Source organism: Diorhabda carinulata, chromosome 12 (genome assembly GCF_026250575.1).
Source record: "Diorhabda carinulata isolate Delta chromosome 12, icDioCari1.1, whole genome shotgun sequence".
NCBI classification, from domain to species: domain Eukaryota; kingdom Metazoa; phylum Arthropoda; class Insecta; order Coleoptera; family Chrysomelidae; genus Diorhabda; species Diorhabda carinulata.
Window position 1 is genome coordinate 3,462,509 of NC_079471.1, and position 21,590 is coordinate 3,484,098.

Here is a 21,590-nt window from a genome sequence, read left to right on the forward strand (position 1 = left end):
ATCTAACTTCGACGTTGTCCAACGACATAATCTGCAGTTTCTTTTTTTATACACCAACAGCACTCCGGTTTGTTCGTGATGACCATAGGATGAAATGGGTTCTGGATCTATTAGAGGCTTTCAATCTAGCTTCGTCTTTGTCCAACTACATAATCTGCAGCTTCTTTTTTTTATGTATCAAAAGCACTCCGGTTTGTGCGTTATGCCATAAGAATGGAATGGGTTCTGGATCTATTAGAGGCTTTCAATCTAACTTCGACGTTGTCCAACGACATAATCTGCAGTTTTTTTTATGTACCAAAACACTCCGGTTTGTCCATTATGCCATAAGAATGGAATGGGTTCTGGATCTATTAGAGACTTTCAATCTAGCTTCGTCATTATCCAACGACATAATTTGTAGTTTCTTTTTTTATGTACCAAAAGCACTCCGATTTGTTCGTGATGACCATAGGATGAAATGGGTTCTGGATCTATTAGAGGCTTTCAATCTAGCTTCGTCTTTGTCCAACTACATAATCTGCAGCTTCTTTTTTTTTATGTATCAAAAGCACTCCGGTTTGTGCGTTATGCCATAAGAATGGAATGGGTTCTGGATCTATTAGAGGCTTTCAATCTAACTTCGACGTTGTCCAACGACATAATCTGCAGTTTCTTTTTTTATACACCAACAGCACTCCGGTTTGTCCGTGATGACCATAGGATGGAATGGGTTCTGGATCTATTGGAGGTTTTCAATCTAGCTTCGTCGTTGTCCAACGACATAATCTGTAGTTTCTTTTTTTATGCACCAAAAGCACTCCGGTTTGTTCGTGATGACCATAGGATGGAATGGGTTCTGAATCTATTAGAGGCTTTCAATCTAGCTTCGATCTAAATGCTGCAGAAATAGCTACCAAGTCATTTTAGAACTTTCTTACACCCAAGCACAAGCTTAGAGCACAACGTTCCAGCTTTGATGACTATTATAGCAGCTCTGCTATAGGTAGATTGAGATTATCTATTCTATTGCGTAGATTGAGTACCGCGAGTTCAGATTTCATCACAGCTGATACCTACTAGCATGTTTCCTAAACAAATATCGTTATAAAACAATTATCAAATCACTATAATCTACATATTCTTGCTTTTGTACGTATCAAAAGTATGGATAATGAAAAACTATTTAATTTTTTCTAGATTTAATATTAATTACAAAACCTGGAACTTACGTTTCAATTGGTGTTATAGGTGTAGTCATATTAAATGTTGTACTAGTTGAATTACCTTTTGAACAGTCCGGGTAGTAAACATTACAAAGTAATTTCAAATGTGATATAAGAATTAATACAGCTATTATAACGCAGAGCGTGTATGCTAATAAAGCCACCAAAGTCCAAAATAAAATGATCGATATAGGAGTTAAATGATCAAATAAACCTTTGTGCAATAAAGGGTTACCATCTCGTTTCGGTCTAGGACGAGGTGATTTACTATCAACAGGTACCACAGTTATATTATGATCGGCAGGATACACGTACAAATTCTTGGTTGTCTCCGCCTCAGACATATTCATTAATTGACAGTAATTTGACAAAAATGACATTACAATAAGAAGCATCAACTGATGTACGTCAGGTAATGACAGTTTATAAAAGATTTGATTTAACGCGTACATTACACCTTACAGTCCCTACACCTCACAGGCGGTTAGTTATATAAATCTCAAAATCAAATATTCAACTTCAAATAAGTTATAATAAACCTGAAAAAAAAACAGAAATAACCTGATTGGAGCACAGGTTACAGGCCGGTTCCAAGTTAGATGTTTTAAGTTGAAAAATTCGTTCCTACCCTAACTACGTCCATTCCTAGATAGCAGCGCCACGCCATGGCTCTGTTAAAATTGATTTTAAGACCTGTATACAGGGTGTTTCAGGACTTAAAAAAATCTGGGAGTGAGTAAATGTCGTAAAAATAATTCTGTAACATAATGACCTCTTGTTTCTGAGTTATAGGCCTTTGAAGTTGCTAAATTAGAACTCAAATTAAGTATTAATTAGAATATTATGAATTTTTGATTACGTATGTAGTGTTTCACGGTGCTACTATCTGAAGGCAGCTAATACCCAATGGTTATCAATCCGTAACTTTTACTGGGACAACCTGTACAATCTAAAATTAGTAAAAATGAATTTTTCATTGATTTTTTTAACAAAGATGTACTCCGTGTTTAACTCGATAAAATTTATGGTGTAGGAGATATGTAGATTTTCATAGCGTTGTACATGCCATAAAGAGACATTCTGAGAAAATTATCATATATTGTAGGGGAGGTTTTTGCATTATTAAAAATATTTAAGATCAGATTCCTTATACTTGAAGAAAAAAAATTCTCCTATTACGATCCAAAATAAAAAAAATCATGTTTTTTACCACTTTTTTAAATAATCTTTGTATGAGGGGTTGTTTTTAAGGGTAGGTAAGCTGTAAAATATCAAAATATTAAAGTTGTGATACAAAACAATCAACATTTATTATATTTGAACATAACTATAGCCCATTACAGCTTTAATTCATTAGTTTTCAATTTATTGGGTGATTTTCGCCCCTTAAAAATAAAAATCTTACTTTAGGTCCACCTCAGGTTTGAAGAGGAGGATAACTCCAAATTTTCTAGAAGATCGATGAAGGTCTTTAAATTTTTTAAATTTAAATTGCGAGGTTTCGGTCGATCTTAAGTTTGAATTGCTGGATCGGTAATTATTCATTGAAACAAGGAAAAAATTTTAAATGTAGAAAAAATTTAACTGGTTAGCCTATAGCTTATAAAATAAAAAAAAACAATAATAAATGGTCCAAGTGGGCACTTCTAATATTCCGGAGTCTGCGGAGGATATTTTTTTGAAATTGGAAAAGCATTCCAAGATTCTGCATAGAATTTTTTGATAAACTTCTATAAACAAATACTGACTTCTCTTAGAAAGGACGATTAGAATGAAAATAATTTTTGATTTTTTTTTTCTATATTGTACAATCCTCAATATAACTTTCGGCTACAGCAGAGCTTCTTCAGACATCAAGCCCTTTAAGTTTAATAACAAATTACCGCGATTTTGATTTTAACTGAATAAAACGTTGTATCACATCTATTTTTTTCTAAAATCCTTTCTTACAGAATATTCTACCAAACTGTATACTTCAAAAATGATTTCATTAGCATTTGATTGAATTATTCTGGGAACAAGAACAATCAGTTGGTTGTTATCATCCAATATATTAATTCTCATATCGAGCCAGTTACAAAATATTACGTCGAAATTTTATTGTAATTATTTCGCAAATGAGCCTTCGAACTTTATAATTAACATATATACTCAAGACAATAGAATGATTATTATTTCCATTGTAATATCTTTCTCTAATTAATCGATTAACTAATCATTTTTTCGGTCCAATTAACATACTTTTACATTTTGATTTCTTACGCATCACTGTCATAGTCGAATAGGTATTGTCCGTGTTGATATTTATTACATTTTTAATAACTTATATTCATGATAAAATGAGAATATATTATGAAGAAACAAATATGTTAACAGAGGTTTTTGCCTTTCAAATATTCTGTGTTCATTAAATATGTGATAATATATGAAAAAAATTACTGCGTCATTCCTTGAGGGGAATAAATCCTTCCTCATTATGCCCAGGAGCTGTATACCATAAGAGGTCAACAAGATTGACACCAGTAATATTTCTACCTTCTTGGAATTGTAATTTTAAACAAGGTGCCTTCATCAAATACGTCTCCTTCTCGTAGGAACGTCAGCTCGACCTTCCTGCAGGCTCCTTCAATCCCCATTATCCTTGCGACATGAGTTGATTTTCCATATAAATCTATGAAATATTTTTCTAGTTCAATAAAAATAATTAACTTACTAAAAGTGTATAGGGATGTACTTGATAGATGTCTAGACATCAAAAATAATTATTCGTATTTTTACTATTAATTGGGCGAGAATATGCCACATATAGTTGTCCAAAAACCACTTTGAAATTAACCTGATATTCTACATCAGGCTCATACTGGAATACTAGTCGAAGAAATAAATATGATGTAAATGCTCGAAGAACTTTTTAGTAAATTTCTATACGTCTGTTTACTATGTATCTACGCGTATCTCTTCGTTCTAATTGTCTCTGTTGATTTCGTTCATTTCGTGGCTGTTGCGATTGTGATTGACATAACTATGCCGTGCTCACACGCACATCTGCATTGTTTTGTTCGCCTGTTGTTCGTGCTCTTATATGCATGAGATTTGATTATTCGACGACTCAAATTGGTCCCTTTAAGTCTTGCTGGCATTACGTGCAAACCTGTAAATAAATCAAGTTAAAATGCTCTCAAGTTAGAGAGAAACAGTGACTCAATATTGCATTCGTTTGCTTACTATTTGACTCACCTTTCACAATAATAGAACACGTATATTTATTAAACACGTACACGTTTCCGTTTTGATTTAAAACTATTTGCAAAAAATATTAAGTACAATATATACAAGTACGATAATTGCCGTTAGCGGGAGCTTATTTACATGATAGTAAAAACTGTTTTTTCAAAAAAAGCAAGTAGTACTTTTTCGTTAATGTTCCTCATATTTTCAAATTTTTGGGAGGCCAGGGCGATATTTCAAGTATTAAACTATCCACTACAGCATTTGCAGACTCTCTTACTTCAAATGGAATGTCTCATTCGCTATCTGAAGACATTTCAGGTAATTACTTCTGACATGTTTTGACTTATTTTGAAAAATCATCGTTTCCTTCCCTAGTAACACTCCAGTGCTCGAACACCCGAGGTACTCACCAGATTTGGCACCGTATGACTTTTTTTTGTTTCCGAAGATAAAATCGGCTTTGAAAGGGTCCCGATTTGAGTTGATGGAAGCGGTAAAATAAAAAACGGCAGAGCTCCTGAAGGCATTCGCCAAAGAAGACTCCCAGCACTACTTCGATCAATGAAAAAAACGTATGGAAAGGTGTGTGGTGAGGGGAGGGGAGTATATTGAAGAGGAGCATTCGAATTTGTATAATAAAACCCTTTTTCGTGGCTAGTCTCTAAAAGGACGCATCAAAGGCGCTTCCGCCATTTATAAAAAATGCTAGAGACACCGCGCGCATTCGCCGAATTCTAAAATTCCATTTGTAGCTGGACAGGGCCGGCCTAAGGACCCATTTGGCGAGCTTGTTCGTAACAGTACATTGGATTGTGTCCTTCTGTTATGAAACATCGTCGTTTTTACCTGATTTACATCAATAAAAAATGTATTACAAAGTCAGTTGGTATAAATACATTTGGAAAAATGTATTCTAATGCTGCTGGTTTCATACAACCTCCTCTTCGTTACTAACAGAATTTGTTATAGAAATGCTATTGCGGAAAAAATTCTCTCAACCTCTAACAAAACAGCAGATTTTAGAACGTATCATCCAATATTGTACTTCCAGTTTTTGTTCTTGGGTCTTAAAGGAACAAACATTTGTTAGGAATTTAAACATCCTCGATTGCAAAATTTTCACCTACGTGAAATATGATAATTTCACGTCTCATTTTTTGGACAGTACTATCTATCCAATTCTTCTTCATTAGATAAAAGCTAAACATTCAAAATTAATGAAAATATGAAATAAAATCCCTTCAATTTATTGCACATTTATAATTAAAAAAAAAACAATTTACAAAATAAATAACTAAAAAACATTCAAAAAATTATTTTCATTATTCTCAATGATGGTATAAAGGAGCATGATGTACAGCAGGAGCAGCTAAAAGTACTTTGCCGTGAGATGGTGCTGGATGTACTGGATGACCAGATTTTTCTACTACAGCATTGAAACCATTGTGGTCATCAGCGGTGTAGTGAACAGTACGAAGAGTACCATCAGGTTCAGCAACAGTGTAAGACCCTTTGACTACATCACCATCACGAACTTCGTGTTGGGTTTTGTGGTCTCCGGTGTGACCATCTTGGACTCCGTAGTTGAATTCATATTTAGGATGTGCCTAAAAAAGAAAAACAAAGTGTTTTAAAGCTTAATTAGTCGGAAAATATGGTGTATGCTTACGTAATAATCAACATCATGATGGGCGGGTGAAGAATAAGCCTTGTAAGGTGCTGGAGCTGAGTAAGCATGGGAAACTGGAGCTGAATAAACTTGGGCAACGGGAGGTGTGTAAGCATGGGCAACAGGTGATGTATATGCGTGAGCTACAGGAGCGGAGTAGCTGTGTGCTACTGGAGCGTGACCATAATCTAGTAACCCTGCACTGGCAGCAGCTACAAAGGTAGCGATGGCAAGAATCTATAAAAAATATTAGAATTCGTTTCTTTGTATATTATTACTCGAAGATGCAGTATATAATATTGGAAATAGTTATTTTTTTATAACTTTTGTCTGTTAAACAAAAATTATATTCTATTCTATCATATTTAGATATCGTTGCTGATGGGTGGATAATCAAAGAAAGAATTCTCGATGTATATCTTGGATACTTGTTTTCTAAGCAATTTAAATGTCACAAAAAATGTTTGTTCACTTTATAAATTCATGTATATTCCTTATGAATATAATATTTGCAAAGTAAATACATTGAAGCTTGTAATACAAATTAGGATCTGTTTTCCTAATTTCTTGTACAGATTTTGGTCACCTTTAATTATTGATTTCAATACTTTCCTATCCCCTATTTGTTATTTCTAATTAGTTATCATCCTTCCCATCAGATTTTGGTATTCCTCTTGCATCTTTCTACTTACGATTTCCATTCTATAAACGTTCTCAGTAATACTTTCTTTCTGAATATTCCTACAATATTTTTTTTATTTATTCAAAGTACCTTCAGATATATCTGTTGACTGCATAAATTCTTTTATGGATGATCTTTGCTAGATATTTCAATGTTTGGGCTAAAACGTCAATTTGGACATGAGAAAAATTGCTGCAAAATGGATCCCCGAATGTTTGAATGTTGACCAAAAGCGTGCAAGGATAGAAGCATTGCGTTCGATTTGTGCTCGATTTGAAAACGAAGTAGACTTTTTAAACCGAATTGTTACTATGGATGAGACTTGGGTACATTTCTACGATCCAGAAACAAAGCAACAATCGATGGAATGGCGACACTCTGGTTCCCCAAGATCTAAGAAGTTTCGCATCCAAAAATCTGCTGGAAAAGTTCTTGCTTCAGTTTTTTGGGATTGCCATGGAGTAATCATGATTGATTTTTTGGATAAGGGTAGAACAATAACTGGAGATTACTCTTCGACATTACTGACCACTCTACAGGAAAAAATTAACGAGAAAAGACGTGGAAAGCTATCCAAAAGTGTTTTGTTTTTGCAGGTCAATGCCCTTAAACACAAATCTCATGTTGCCATCCAAAAAATTGGTAATTTAAAGTTTGAATTCGTAGATTTTCTTCCAACGAAGATGTAATAAAAGCTGTGGAGGTCTGGTTTGCATAGCAAGAAGAAACTATTTTTTGTAAAGTCTAGAGACGTTGTAGGTTCACTGTAATAAATGTGTCCAATTAAAAGGAGAATATGTTGAGTAATAAAATATTTTGACATTGAAATTTTGTTTGGTTCTATAGTAGGCTAAGAATTTTTCAATATATTATTTATTTCTATGAATCTTGAAAGTTTTCCCAATTATATTCTATGTTTTCTATATCTTCTAATCAATATTGAAAAACCTATATGAAAATAGCATAGACTTCTTCGTAACTTCATTGTTTTCGTATACTATGTCAATATTTCTTCAATAGTAGCTTTTGTTTTGATAATGTAGTCATAAAGTCATTAATAACGTCATTATTTTGTAATATATTCTGGTCTTCAGGTGCTTACTAACAACTTGGTCGTTGCTTATGAATTCTGAAGTGATTCAGTTTTTATTATATTTAATTTCTTCTTAACAAAATAAATAATTGGGTATATAATTTATAACACTATATTGTTTATAAGTTAAGCTTAAAAATGTAAACAATGCACATAAAATGTAAAAAGAATTAATTGGAATCTTTTAAACCCCAACTAAAAATAATTATCGATAATAAATAATTATACAAATATTATTATTGAATAAGATTAAATTACCTTTGAGAGCATGTTAATGTGTATCTTGTTACAATTAAGATAGTACTAATCTGAAAAACATTATTGTGTCTTTTATATACTGCCATTGCCAAAGATAGGAACCGTTAAAGACATGCTGCCAAAACACAAGTCTCGACCTTATGGCGAAATAAAAGAATGTGACCTAGTTACCAGTATGTTCTAAGGTATTGATTGTATCAACTGATCACGATTGTTAGAAGAAAATCAAGGCGACATGCACGATATTTTTGCGGAACGAGAAGCCTATTTCAACAATTAGTATAGATTACTTTTAATTATTGTTGTTGTGTCGTTTTTAAGGTTATTTATCAGGATATTCGGAGTAATTATTATTGTTAAATATCAATCAAATAATACTTATTAGGTAATACAACCATTTTTGTGATATATGGTATTAAAAACAAGACAGTACCGATTATTAAACGTATAAGGTTTGTTCCAACGGTATATTCTGATCATATTTTGAACTTTCATGCATAATGAGTGACTTGAATATATTAAGAGCACGTACTCAACAATTCTTTTTTAAGAATTCATGCGGAATTCAAGTAACGGATTCCACCAGGAGATCTGATGGATATGTGGGACCCCCGTAGCCTACCCACTAAACCCCACGTCTCCTCGACCTCTTCCTCCAGTGGTTACACACGGAGAACGTGTGTTCGGCATCATCTGAGTCGTTTCCACACATTTTGTAAAGATACCGTCTCGTCAAAAGCTAGGTAATCTTGAAGTTCACCTCTTAAAACTTCCTTTCGGTCTACATTCTAAAGTCGTCGCGTCCATTCAGATGATTTGTATATCCTCTATACTCGAAGGCCAGTAAGTCCACAGGAATTCATAATTATTCGAATGCTCGGAAATATATTGGAGTTAGTACACTTTGGTATTTAATTTTGCCACAATCCCACTACGAAAACGCTCAATATAATCTATAAGCCTTTCTACCCGTAATGTGGGTGGCATTTATTATTATTTCTGTTTCTTAGTTCCTTAGCAATAGAGTTCTAGTTCAAAGTATTTGAGGTTGTGAACTTGCTATGGTGTATCCCCATTTTCTGTGGATTTAATTCTCCGTTCCATATTTAATAAATTCTCTATTTCTCCGCCAAATAGCACTACGTCTTCATCAAAAGCACATTCAGATATATGAACTATTTCTAGGTTTCTGTAGATACTCAACGTACAATTTTCTTTCACTTCTATTTGCTTTTTTTATCTCGTCTCTAACACGATGTTGAATAGTAGAAGTCTCAGAGCTTTTCCTTGTCTAACACCTCAATTTAGCAGCGAGCAGCTACAGTCTCATAAACTGCCTAAAAATCATTCGTCTTGTTTCAAAAAAAAGATAATTATGAGCACGATTCTATCAAAAATTATTTATTTAAATGATATTAACAAATAGTAGTTATGATTCGTGCAGGTAATGTCATCATTTGTTTCGAATCTGTACTCAGATTACCTCATATCGTGAATAGGAATGGCTTTGAACTCTTGATCGTTAACGTGGCGTGGCATACACTAGACGCAATCTTTTTTTATTGTTCTCTCATTCTCGACTATCTTCTAAGATATTTTTACGAGCTCGTCCCTGAAAGAATGAGTCAAAACTGATACGCCCATAATACCTTTCGCTCACAGAATAATAGTCATGCTACAATGAAATTAGAGAATGAAGAATTTGAAGAAATGTTTGACAAAATTCTCTTATTTTATTATAAGAAGAAGAAGCTAAAAGTTTTATTATGTATATTAAATATTTTACAGGCTCAAATATTGAGAAATTGTAGTACTTTTAGTAACGTTACAACCTTAGTGTTGATTCTGTCTTCTTATGTCATTTATTTTTTATTTTCTTTATATACAAATCCCAATTATCCTAAAGATCCAAAGGCACACTTCTTGCTACTAATCCACGTTTCTCACCAAGAGAATATGAAGAAGTTTCTTCACCCTGCATTCATTATCAACGAGAGAAATTTGTAAATTATAAAAGTAACGTCAGCTGATAGCAAGATTTAATTCCTTATCGTCCCGTTAAAAAACAATATGAAAGAAAACTTGAATCGCTATTCATTATAACAATTGTGGAATTGTTCTAACGACTTTGACCTGATAAAATTTCATTTTGAATGTTTTCAAATATAATTGCTATGCTTAGTATGTTTCAACTTTTGTCTTCAATTCCAAATTTTCAATATATTATGAAGAAACTGCTGCTGTAATGAGAAATGAGAAGCCAGCGGATACAAGAAATGATGCTTTTGTATATCCTCTTATTCTTGAGAGCCGGGAGGTCCACAGGAATTATACCAGTCACCACTAGGACATTTTGTGCAGATACAGTCTGGTAGGAGTTGTCTCTGTACCATCGTCATCGCTTTGCAGTATTTCTTTATTCTCAGGGAGTCTGAACAGACCTCCGCTTCATACAAAAGAATCGAATGAGTGGTTGCCATCAACAGCCTCCGTTTCTCTGGCCAATATTTGCCATTAAGCGTCTTCAATATTGAATTTTTAATGTATTACGAAGAAGCTGCTGCTGTAATGAGAAATGAGAAGCCAGCGGATACAAGAAATGATGCTTTTGTATATCCTCTTATTCTTGAGAGCCGGGAGGTCCACAGGAATTATACCAGTCACCACTAGGACATTTTGTGCAGATACAGTCTGGTAGGAGTTGTCTCTGTACCATCGTCATCGCTTTGCAGTATTTCTTTATTCTCAGGGAGTCTGAACAGACCTCCGCTTCATACAAAAGAATCGAATGAGTGGTTGCCATCAACAGCCTCCGTTTCTCTGGCCAATATTTGCCATTAAGCGTCTTCAATATTGAATTTTTAATGTATTATGAAGAAGCTGCTGCTGTAATGAGAAATGAGGAGCCAGCGGATACAAAAAATCATATTTTAGAATCCGTCTCCTCGCTGGAAGACATTAAAGCTCTTAAGGTTTTGTATTGGATCAGTTTATGCAAAGAAGAAAAGACTGTTCTGGATAATATACGAGACAACCCAAAAATTTTGGAAAAAAATATATTCATTCGTTAAAGTGATATAGAGGGGACTAAGTCTGGCGAGTAAGGTGTATGAGGTAGCAATTCAAACTTTAATTAATTAATTTTAGCAATTGCAATAACGGATATGTGAGCTGGTGCATTGTCTTGATGAAACAACACTTTCTTCTTAACCAAATGCGGCAGATTTTGCTCGATTTCTTCGCTAAAACGTTGCAATAAGTTCTCATAATACTCGCCGTTCATCAAGATAATCAATGAAAATTATCCCACGCGCAACCAAAAATAACCGACGTTATGACCTTGCCTGCAGGTAGAACGGTCTTTGCTTTCTTTAGAGCCGGTTCTCAATTTTCAGTTCATTGTTTTGATCGTTCTTTTATTTCGGGTGTGAAGTCTTTCATCCATTGTCAAACACTTGATGGACACTTCGAAAAAAATCATTTTTTCTTGCATCTTTTTAGCTATTATAAAATATTTTCCTGAATGGAGTGCAGCAGACTAAGAAATGTTCTCTATGTCGTTTGCTTTTTTTGTAACGTCTATAAGACTTCATTTTAAATTTTGAATCAATTTCATATTTCAAGAACTAAAGACAATTGATTTTCTAACACAATAAAACGACATAAATCTAGTACAATTTTTATTTTATAACAATAATAACCCTGTCTAATACAAAAGGAGAAATTTATATTTACACAACACTCAATTTATGTTTTTTTTTGAACTCTAATGATGGTACAGAGGAGCATGATGAACAGCTGGAGCAGCTAGAAGTACTTTTCCATAAGCTGAAGCAGGAGCTGGGTGCACTGGGTGTCCAGATTTTTCTACTACAGCGTTGAAACCATTGTGGTCATCAGCGGTGTAGTGAACTGTACGAAGAGTACCATCTGGATCAGCTACTGAGTAAGATCCTTTGACTACGTCTCCGTCGCGGACTTCATGTTGAGATTTATGGTCTCCGGTGTGTCCATCTTTTACTCCATAGTTGAATTCGTATTTTGGATGAGCCTAAAATAAAATTTTATTTAAAACATGCATTTATAAGTGCTACGTGATTTGAAATATTATTATTGAACGTTTAATATTCAGGATCTAAGTCCAGACTATCTCTGATTATTTTACTACGTTTTTAATCTTTAGAAGGCTGTTTATAATTATAAAAAAAGGATCAATGGTAAATTGGAGTCGGTACTCACGTAGTAATCTACATTGTCGTGAGATGAGTGTCCATGTGCGTAAACTGGAGCGGCATGTCCAACTGAAATGAGTGGAGCAGCATGCCCATGTGCAAGAAGTGGAGCAGCGTAACCGTGTCCGACTGCTGGGGCAGCTAAGTTTACAGAAGAGTATGAACTAGCGTGTCCATGACCATAGTCCAAAACACCAGCTTGAGCTGCAGCTGTGATAGCTAATACTGCTAAAATCTGAAAGTGGATGAATTTAAAATTTCTTTCTTATTCGTCAGCTGTTAAATATTTATGTAAATAAGTTAAAAAAACTCCTAGATTCCATGTACCAGCAAGTTACATGTTAAATTTTGTTAGACAACAAGTTAAGGAACTTTTTTAAAAAAAAATACAATAGACATACATGAAATAATTTTATAAAAGAGAGTAACATATAAAATAATGAATCGAGTATAATTCTAAGTGATTATTTCGATTCTATATTTTTGTTTCTAAGAAAATCTGTTTGTATGTATGAAAATTTGATGAATTATTCTAATTTACGGATCAATTAATTTTATGACATGTTTTCTTAACATTATAAAGTAAAAGAAAAATGATTTGTAGTATTTAAGATCGTGCCGGATACAAAAAATAAAAGGCAGTATTATATCTATTGTTAATAAATATAAACTTACTTTTGAATACATAATGTACTAAGTGGAAGGTGCAAGTTCTACTGAAGAGAAAGAAACCGCTAAGGTTTATATATCGCATAATAACTAACCTGCACAACAAAGCAAAAGTAATATTCACGGTTAAATTGTGAAACATCCACACCAAAATCATTGTTCGATTCCATTAATATTTTTTATCGTAATATATCTAGGAAATAATTGCCATTGCTAATAACATTATTTTGATAATTAGCTCTGGCCTTTAATCAATTGCAAAATGAAGAGAGGAATTCATCGATTTATCATATATAGTTCGGTTCATCAAGAGGTACCATCACATTCTTTTCAAAAACTTTTTTAAATCGATAAAAATATAAGTAAAAGTTAATTTATTGGTAAGATATTTTAATTTGCAAGAAAAAAAGTCGAAATGAATTATTAGAAGAAAGTACGAAAGGAATCCGAAAAAGGGGTATTATAAGTGTTCAAATTGATGCCAATTTTGATCAAAACACTTGTAGCAACTTTTGTTAATGAAAAGGCATGTCAAACTGTCCACGGAGAGTTTCAAATTCTTCTTAAATTACAGGCTGGGGATCGGGAAGAGTGCGTGGTCCTCTTGCAAAAGCGCGATCCTTGAAAGGGTCTCGCAGGAAGAAATCACAGTGTGTCAGGTTACATCACTCAAGGAATCCTCGTCTGTCTAGCCAGGCTCCAAAATGAACAGTAATCCATCCCGGGAAACTTCTTCTCTTCTTTTCTTCAATAAAGACGTGAAGATTCCCGTCGTTACGGTACACGCAGTTATATCGATTGATCGTACCATTCAGCTTGAAGGTTGCTTCATCCGATCACAAAATGGAATGTTGGAAATGCGGATCATCTTGACTGCATCCGAGGTACCACTCGCAAAATCAAATAAATTCACAAACCACACAAAAACGGCAAAAGCATTAAATTTTACCCCACGGCGGACATTTTTCAATGTGCATCAGCTGATTTTGACAGTTCGTTATTACTTGACATTGACAATTGGCGAAATTATATTGATTAATAGATCACCTACAATATGATTATAAATTTAACTACAAGTATTTAATTGATATATTCAACTTATTTTTGAGAAATAACAACTGAAAAAAAATGTTGTCGTTAAAACAGACTTCTATTTAAATATTCATGTTTTAGGTGATATATTCTTATATAATATAAAAACGAATCACTGAATGTGTTTTCATGAACAGCTGAACCGATTTCGCGCTAATTTTTCATTATATTCTTTGAAGTACGAGGATGGTTTTTAAGGAGAGAAAAATTTAAAAAATCGCTTGAAAAAGTATATAAACAACCCTTTTATATCTTCTATAATATAACAAATTGTAGTGGAGAGATTCAAGGAAAACAAAACAATTGAGTGACGTTAGTATCAATCAATGTCAATGTCAATGTTTATACGTTGGTATCATTAGTCAAACACGAACTGTCGCGTCTCTTTGACGTGTCTCTATAATATTACTGAATCTAAAATCTACAAATTTGTATGAGATTAAAAAAGTGTTGTGTTGTGAAGAGATGGATCCACAACAAATTGTTCTTTTCGAAATCGTTTTGATAATAACACTTAAATGGCTGTCACTTTTTTCTGACTAATCGAAATGTCATGAAATTTCACTTTTGAAAGTTGGTACTTCTTAAACGCCATGTGGATTTAACAATGGGTGTCACCAAGCCTCCACGTGCTGCAATAAATGATTGATTGACATGCAAAAAATGAATAAATAAGATTTTTTCTATACTATTTTTTTATCTTATTCTGTAAACTCAATAGTCTGTTATCTGAATTTTGGTTAAGTCCCAGGAGAATAGACAAAGGCTTCATCATTTTCCGACGAATAATCTATTGTCCGGCATTTAGCTAATATTCCGGGAGAATAGGCATGCTGGGCGCGCCATCAGCCAACTGCCTATTATCCTGGGATATTATCTAAAATTTATATTCATGTACAAGAAGAGGAGCAGCATGACCATGGACAGGGGCTACCACTGAATATAAACAAGACCGTAATACAAAAAACAACTTTAACTACAGTCTTATTATTTATTATTAGAGTTTTGTAATTGATTTTTTAATAAAGTTATTATCCTCAATATATTAAGAGTACATTATATTATCGACTCAACATTTAAATATAACGACGGTAATTAGAATGTTGAGCTTTTATATGGTACAATAACCAACGAGTACAACAAATGCGTGCGTAATAATCACGGTCAAAACTTACGAAATTGCATTCTTCAGTGATATAGCCCAATGATATATTATATTAGAAGAAATTACTTTCGCTCCGATTATTTTGACACTGTTGATGATGTGGTAATCGTTCTTAATAGAATAATCTTTATGTATGTTTAAAAATACTGTTCTGGGATTGTCTACGTACTACAGAAACTAATTACAAATGCAATTGATGAATACCAGATAAATTTCTTAACAGAAATATTCACCTGTTTTCTCGACCTCGAAAGGATTATAACTATAAGTATTTTATGATTTTTATTCAATAGAACTTCATTTTTTTACTTTAAAAATAAACGTTGTTGATGTTTTGCCAAATATCTGCGATGATTTGATCAACTTCTGTTGGTTTTAGTGTTTGGAAAAGTTAACTACACGGGCCTGCACTTCTCCAAAGAAAGGAGGCTCGATAAATTGATATTCCACGTCTGCCTGTTGAGTAGGTGTTGCAAATACTGCTCTAGGTGGGATTATGTTGGACAACATGTTCCTTGATAATGCATATAAGACAAACTCAGCTCAGCGACTTTCCTCTATTCTCTAGGACGTTTAGGTTTCTCTGGATCGCTTATATATCGCTTATATACACCTGTATATACTTGTATAGAATAAGAAACAGTTTCTAAGTATATAGCTTTCTAGTCTTAAAGAATGCTCAAAATTTTTTGTGATGCTGCTTTAGCTATTTCGTTCAAGTGACTATGCCTGGACATGTTATTGCTCGCCACAACAACCAACAAACGAATTTGCGGCGATGATAATATTTTATGCGAGGTCTGGCTATTAAATTACGAGACTGCGCGCCTAGATGGCACCTTAGACGGGCGGGGTAGACAGGAGCTACGTATTAATCTCAAATTTCTCGTTAAATCGAAAAAAACTATGACTGAGTTTTATAAATTGTTGCAAGAGGCCTATGGGGACAATTCTCTATCTCGTGCGCGCGTTTTTGAGTGACCAAAATCGACCAAATTGAGCGTGCAAATCGTCGAATGAGCATCCGGATGATTGCGGAACTGAGTGAGTGAGTGAGTGAGCTGGTGCATTGTCTTGATGAAACAACACTTTCTCTTTAACCAAATCCTCGTTCAAACGTTGCAATAAGTTCGCAAAAAGCTCGCCGCTAAAGGTTTTTACTTTTTTAAGATAGCCAATGGAAATTATCCCATACGCATTCCAAAAAAACGACGCCAAGACCTTGCCTGAAGATCGAATGGTCTTTGCCTCCTTAGGAACCAGTTCTCCGTTTTCAGTCCATTGTTTTTAATGTTCTTTTATGTCTGCTAGCTCCCGCATTTTCAGTCGACGATAATCCAGTAATTTCTTTCAACATTTCTGGAATCGTCACCTCATTTGGCAGAGCAGTCTCACCCAAAGTGGAATCTGGTTCAGCTTTTATATTGGTTGGGCTAAAGCCTTTCAAATAAAAATATGTTGACAAATTCACTGAAAACTTTCACTTTATGGCTCCCAAAGAAATATTAAATAACGTGGCGTCTCCATACTTGAAACACATGCTCCTTCAAGTTTCTAACAGTAATAATTGCCACTATCAAATCAAAAATAGTTGCGTGTGATACCAAGTTTAAAAAGGTTTTAATTTCTCTATTCACAATATGGTTTGTATAAAATAAAATAATCTATTTTTGAGTATATACGTAAAAAGGTCCAATATTGCTAATATTTATGTTCTAAAGTGTGAATTGAACAAATGAGAACTTTATATACAGGTTGCACAGTGCGGTGGTAGTAGCAAAATTTTGTCGCTTAGGACACAATTTTTGTTTCCAATATTTCTCACGAGATCTACTATCTCATTCGTATAACCCAGCTGTTGACATAGCATTCTGGAATCGCCACACAAGCCATTGGCGCATATTAGATGTTGTCCAATAGAGTTCCTGCATTTTCATATGCTTTCTTCAAGTTAATAGATTGGGCAACTGGAATGGAAGCGTATTTATAGCCATTATGTAGAAGAGCTACTTCTAAACTTCGTTCAGAGGAATTAATAAAAATTGAGTGACTCCAAAATATTTCATTAGATCAGGAATATTACAATAAGTCACCATAGAATTTTTTTCCTCAAAGAAAGTAGTAAATCTCGTTCTCTATGCCAAAAACATTAAAAGAATCTACCTGGGGCTAAGAGGTTTTATTTATTTCAGTTTAGAGCCTAGAACTTCAGATTCCTCTTTCTTCTTCTACGTATTTTAGGCTTTAGGCCTGTAGTTTCCAACTTGTCATCCTTGAGATGTTGATGTCCATGGATCCACCCATCTTTATGGAGGTCTTCCTAAAGATCGTCGTGTCCCTGGTTTACCGTGCGATCTTTGCTAATCTTTCTCTGGTCATCCTATCCTCGTGTTCATTCCAAGCTCTTCTACGTTTACGTCCTCACATTCCTTTTTCGATAGGCTTAAATCTCTAACCAAATGATTCAATCCTGCTATGGTAAACAGTTGTGGTTCATCTACGATTAAAATTTTAGGTGGAGATGGAATCTGTAGTACACAATGCTATCTTTATTTTAGAGTGGCAGTCGTTTACATGATTCTGCCTTTCCCAAAGGGCATTTGCTTCTTTTCCCTGCTTTCCATAGACGTAATCCTTCCAGACAAGTGCAACAAACTTTATGGGATGCCCATGATTTGTCTTGATCTTGAAGTGTGGAGTTGAAATAGGCAAAATACAGGATCTTTACTAAATACATAAGGACTATTCAAACACAGCTAATGGAAGATGAATAAAAAATTAATTGAGGTGACATAGAGTGACGAATTATTTTCCTACCGTATACTGTATTTGTTTTTGTCGAAGATGACTGCAGTCGATGCATGATTGAATTTGGCGCTCATCAGTAAGGTGCCGACAGACGAGAAAAACATGTTAACAGGCCGATGTACATTAAATTCCTAACTTATAACGAGAATCGTGAATGTGCACTTCACGCATTGTACACATTTAATCACCGCAATTCGTTGATGGTGTCTGATAATTATTTAGTGGAAGGGAATGAATCCTAACGATAGAAAAAAACTAATTGCATTTTTGAAATCAACGTGAAAAACTGCTGGAAGAAGATCTATTTTCATTTCGTCATTGATTTTGATGCAGGGTGGTGTTAATAATAAGTCCTCAATAAGAAATAGGAGACTCTAGAGCATCACAATCTTTTCTTCTTTGGTTGAATAATAAAACAAATTCCATTCAGTCTATAGTACATTTATAACAATAAAAGTATTTACATAATAAGTGATACAACGAAAATAAATACTCAATCGATATTTCAACGGTCTCAATGATGATATAAGGGAGCATTATGCACAGCAGGAGCAGCCAAAAGTACTTTTCCATAAGCGGGAGCTGGATGTACTGGGTGTCCAGATTTTTCTACTACAGCGTTAAAACCATTGTGGTCATCGGCAGTGTAGTGGACAGTACGAAGAGTACCATCAGGTTCAGCAACAGTGTAAGAACCTTTGACTACGTCACCATCACGTACTTCATGTTGAGTTTTGTGGTCACCAGTATGTCCGTCTTGCACTCCATAATTGAATTCATATTTTGGATGAGCCTGGAAAATACAAATTTTCATAGTAATGTAATTGAATATTTTAGAAAAATAAATACGTACATAGTAATCGACATTTTCGTGAGTAGAGTGTGCAAGAACTGGAGCGTGTGCCACGACTGGAGCGTGTGCTAGAACTGGAGCAGCGTATCCATGTGATGCACCAAGATTCACAGAGGAATACGAATTTGCATGTTCGTAATCCAAAAGACCAGCTTGGGCGACAGCTACAACTGCTAATACTGACAAGATCTAAGATAAAATAAAGGATATAGGTTGTTATTTCTCTATTATTTCGTTACTAGCTCAATTATAGGGTACCATGTAAAGTGAAGAATTCTGTACTAAATAAGTTCAAGCTCTACTTCATCTACGAAAAGTTCAGTTCTATAATAGTTTCTCATTGATTTTGTCGTCATTGTATTTGTAATTTTCCTTTTTTCTGTTTTAATTTTTCAAATTTGACAAATTGATAGACGTTTTCAAGTTTTACGATTGCCTAATGTTCCAATATTAATTAGTTGAAAAAATATATTTTGATTAGTTACTTATACTCTTGAAGAGGTTTGAAATGTTAATCTCATTGTTTAACTAATACTCACTTTAGAATACATGATGTTATTATCTGTAAATTGTGGAGTGAACTGAAGAGAACTGGAGCTGTTGAGCTTTTTATATGATACAATAAGTTGCCGGTAAAATAATGCAATGTAAATAATCACGGTCAAATTATGAAATGGTTCTTGCATTCCACACAACTATCACCCACCAGTTGTACTTAAAACGATTACTTTCTCTCTTAATAATGCCACTAATTTATCAAACTTTATAATTGCTTGAAATAAAGGTAATAAATCGTTTATGTAAAGTTCTATTTTTAATAATAAAGATGTAGACTAAATGTATGTGCAACAAGTAACGAAAAACACGCTTTTTCTTATAAGAATAAAATAATCAACAAAAAAATTTATCCTGACGAGGATAACGATCTATATATATGGATATTGGGGTATCATATACACATCCCAAAGGATACTGGAGAAACCAGTGTTTACATTTGATCCATCAATACCAATCCTTTTAAATAGTCTAGAATTTTGGATGGCTTTAATTAATTAATTTAACTGTCATGTTTTAAAACAATCTCTCGATAGATTTTATCACATATCCTTTTACCCTCGTATCTTAAAGTATTAAATATATGATAAATAGATTCAGAATTGATGTCTCTATGAATTTTAGGAATTTCATAATCTTCCTTTTGATATTCTCATAGTTATAGAGCCTCAAAGTCGACTGTCATTCCATATTATATGGCAGCCGCTTAATATATTCTATTATTTATTCTCTGACTCCTCCCAACTTAAAGCATCATATTTACACTCCATCGATTCAGAACAAATTCCTCTATAAACTTTGAAAATTTCATTACTTTCATTGCAGTATGTTCAGAGATATAGAGCCTCAAAATTAACTGTCATGTTTTAAAACAATTTCTCGATAGAATTTATCATATATCCTCTGACCCTTGTATCTTAAAGTATTATATATATGATAAATAGATTCAGAATTGATGTCTCTATGAATTTTAGGAATTTCATAATCCTCCTTTTGATATTCTCATAGTTATAGAGCCTCAAAGTCGACTGTCATTCCATATTATATGGCAGCCGCTTAATATATTATATTATATATTCTCTGACTCCTCCAACTTAAAGCATTATATGCACACTCCTTCGATTCGGAACAAATTACTCTATAAACTTTGAAAATTTCATTACTTTCATTGCAGTATGTTCAGAGATATAGAGCCTCAAAATTAACTGTCATGTTTTAAAACAATTTCTCGATAGAATTTATCATATATCCTCTGACCCTCGTATCTTAAAGTATTATATATATGATAAATAGATTCAGAATTGATGTCTCTATGAATTTTAGGAATTTCATAATCTTCCTTTTGATATTCTCATAGTTATAGAGCCTCAAAGTCGACTGTCATTCCATATTATATGGCAGCCGCTTAATATATTCTATTATTTATTGTCTGACTCCTCCCAACTTAAAGCATCATATTTACACTCCTTCGATTCAGAACAAATTACTCTATAAACTTTGAAAATTTCATTACTTTCATTGCAGTATGTTCAGAGATATAGAGCCTCAAAATTAACTGTCATGTTTTAAAACAATTTCTCGATAGAATTTATCATATATCCTCTGACCCTCGTATCTTAAAGTATTATATATATGATAAATAGATTCAGAATTGATGTCTCTATGAATTTTAGGAATTTCATAATCTTCCTTTTGATATTCTCATAGTTATAGAGCCTCAAAGTCGACTGTCATTCCATATTATATGGCAGCCGCTTAATATATTCTATTATTTATTCTCTGACTCCTCCCAACTTAAAGCATCATATTTACACTCCTTCGATTCAGAACAAATTACTCTATAAACTTTGAAAATTTCATTACTTTCATTGCAGTATGTTCAGAGATATAGAGCCTCAAAATTAACTGTCATGTTTTAAAACAATTTCTCGATAGAATTTATCATATATCCTTTTACCCTCGTATCTTAAAGTATTAAATATATGATAAATAGATTCAGAATTAATGTCTCTATGAATTTTAGGAATTTCATAATCTTCCTTTTGATATTCTCATAGTTATAGAGCCTCAAAGTCGAC

General features: G+C 33.6%; 2 protein-coding genes across 2 annotated transcripts; both read right to left on the reverse strand.

The window, feature by feature from the left end:
* Positions 1-5,764: 5,764 nt before the first annotated feature.
* On the reverse strand, positions 5,765-13,059 carry LOC130900266 (cuticle protein-like). The gene is made up of 6 exons (XM_057810772.1): positions 13,046-13,059; positions 12,378-12,605; positions 11,918-12,189; positions 6,798-6,846; positions 6,106-6,342; positions 5,765-6,043 (listed from the first exon to the last, which is right to left on the reverse strand). Exons 1-6 carry the CDS (start codon positions 13,055-13,057, stop codon positions 5,765-5,767), a joined length of 1,077 nt encoding a protein of 358 aa, XP_057666755.1. The 5' UTR covers positions 13,058-13,059.
* A 5,539-nt stretch (positions 13,060-18,598) lies between these two features.
* On the reverse strand, positions 18,599-19,508 carry LOC130900148 (cuticle protein 19-like). The gene is made up of 3 exons (XM_057810543.1): positions 19,487-19,508; positions 18,958-19,136; positions 18,599-18,897 (listed from the first exon to the last, which is right to left on the reverse strand). Exons 1-3 carry the CDS (start codon positions 19,506-19,508, stop codon positions 18,619-18,621), a joined length of 480 nt encoding a protein of 159 aa, XP_057666526.1. The 3' UTR covers positions 18,599-18,618.
* Positions 19,509-21,590: the final 2,082 nt, after the last annotated feature.

What these genes read in the sequence shown, in the direction of transcription:
- LOC130900266 (XM_057810772.1), bottom strand. An exon ending in ACGACAATGTAGATTACTAC is followed by an intron (nt 12,190 to 12,377) that starts GTGAGTACCGAC and finishes ATTTTATTTTAG; the next exon opens with GCTCATCCAAAATACGAATT. An exon ending in GCTGTTCATCATGCTCCTCT is followed by an intron (nt 6,847 to 11,917) that starts GTACCATCATTA and finishes AAAATATTGTAG; the next exon opens with GAATATTCAGAAAGAAAGTA.
- LOC130900148 (XM_057810543.1), bottom strand. Translation starts at nt 19,508, where the DNA reads ATGTATTCTAAAGTGAGTATTA. An exon ending in GTATTCTAAAGTGAGTATTA is followed by an intron (nt 19,137 to 19,486) that starts GTTAAACAATGA and finishes AGATCTTGTCAG; the next exon opens with TATTAGCAGTTGTAGCTGTC. An exon ending in ACGAAAATGTCGATTACTAT is followed by an intron (nt 18,898 to 18,957) that starts GTACGTATTTAT and finishes TGTATTTTCCAG; the next exon opens with GCTCATCCAAAATATGAATT.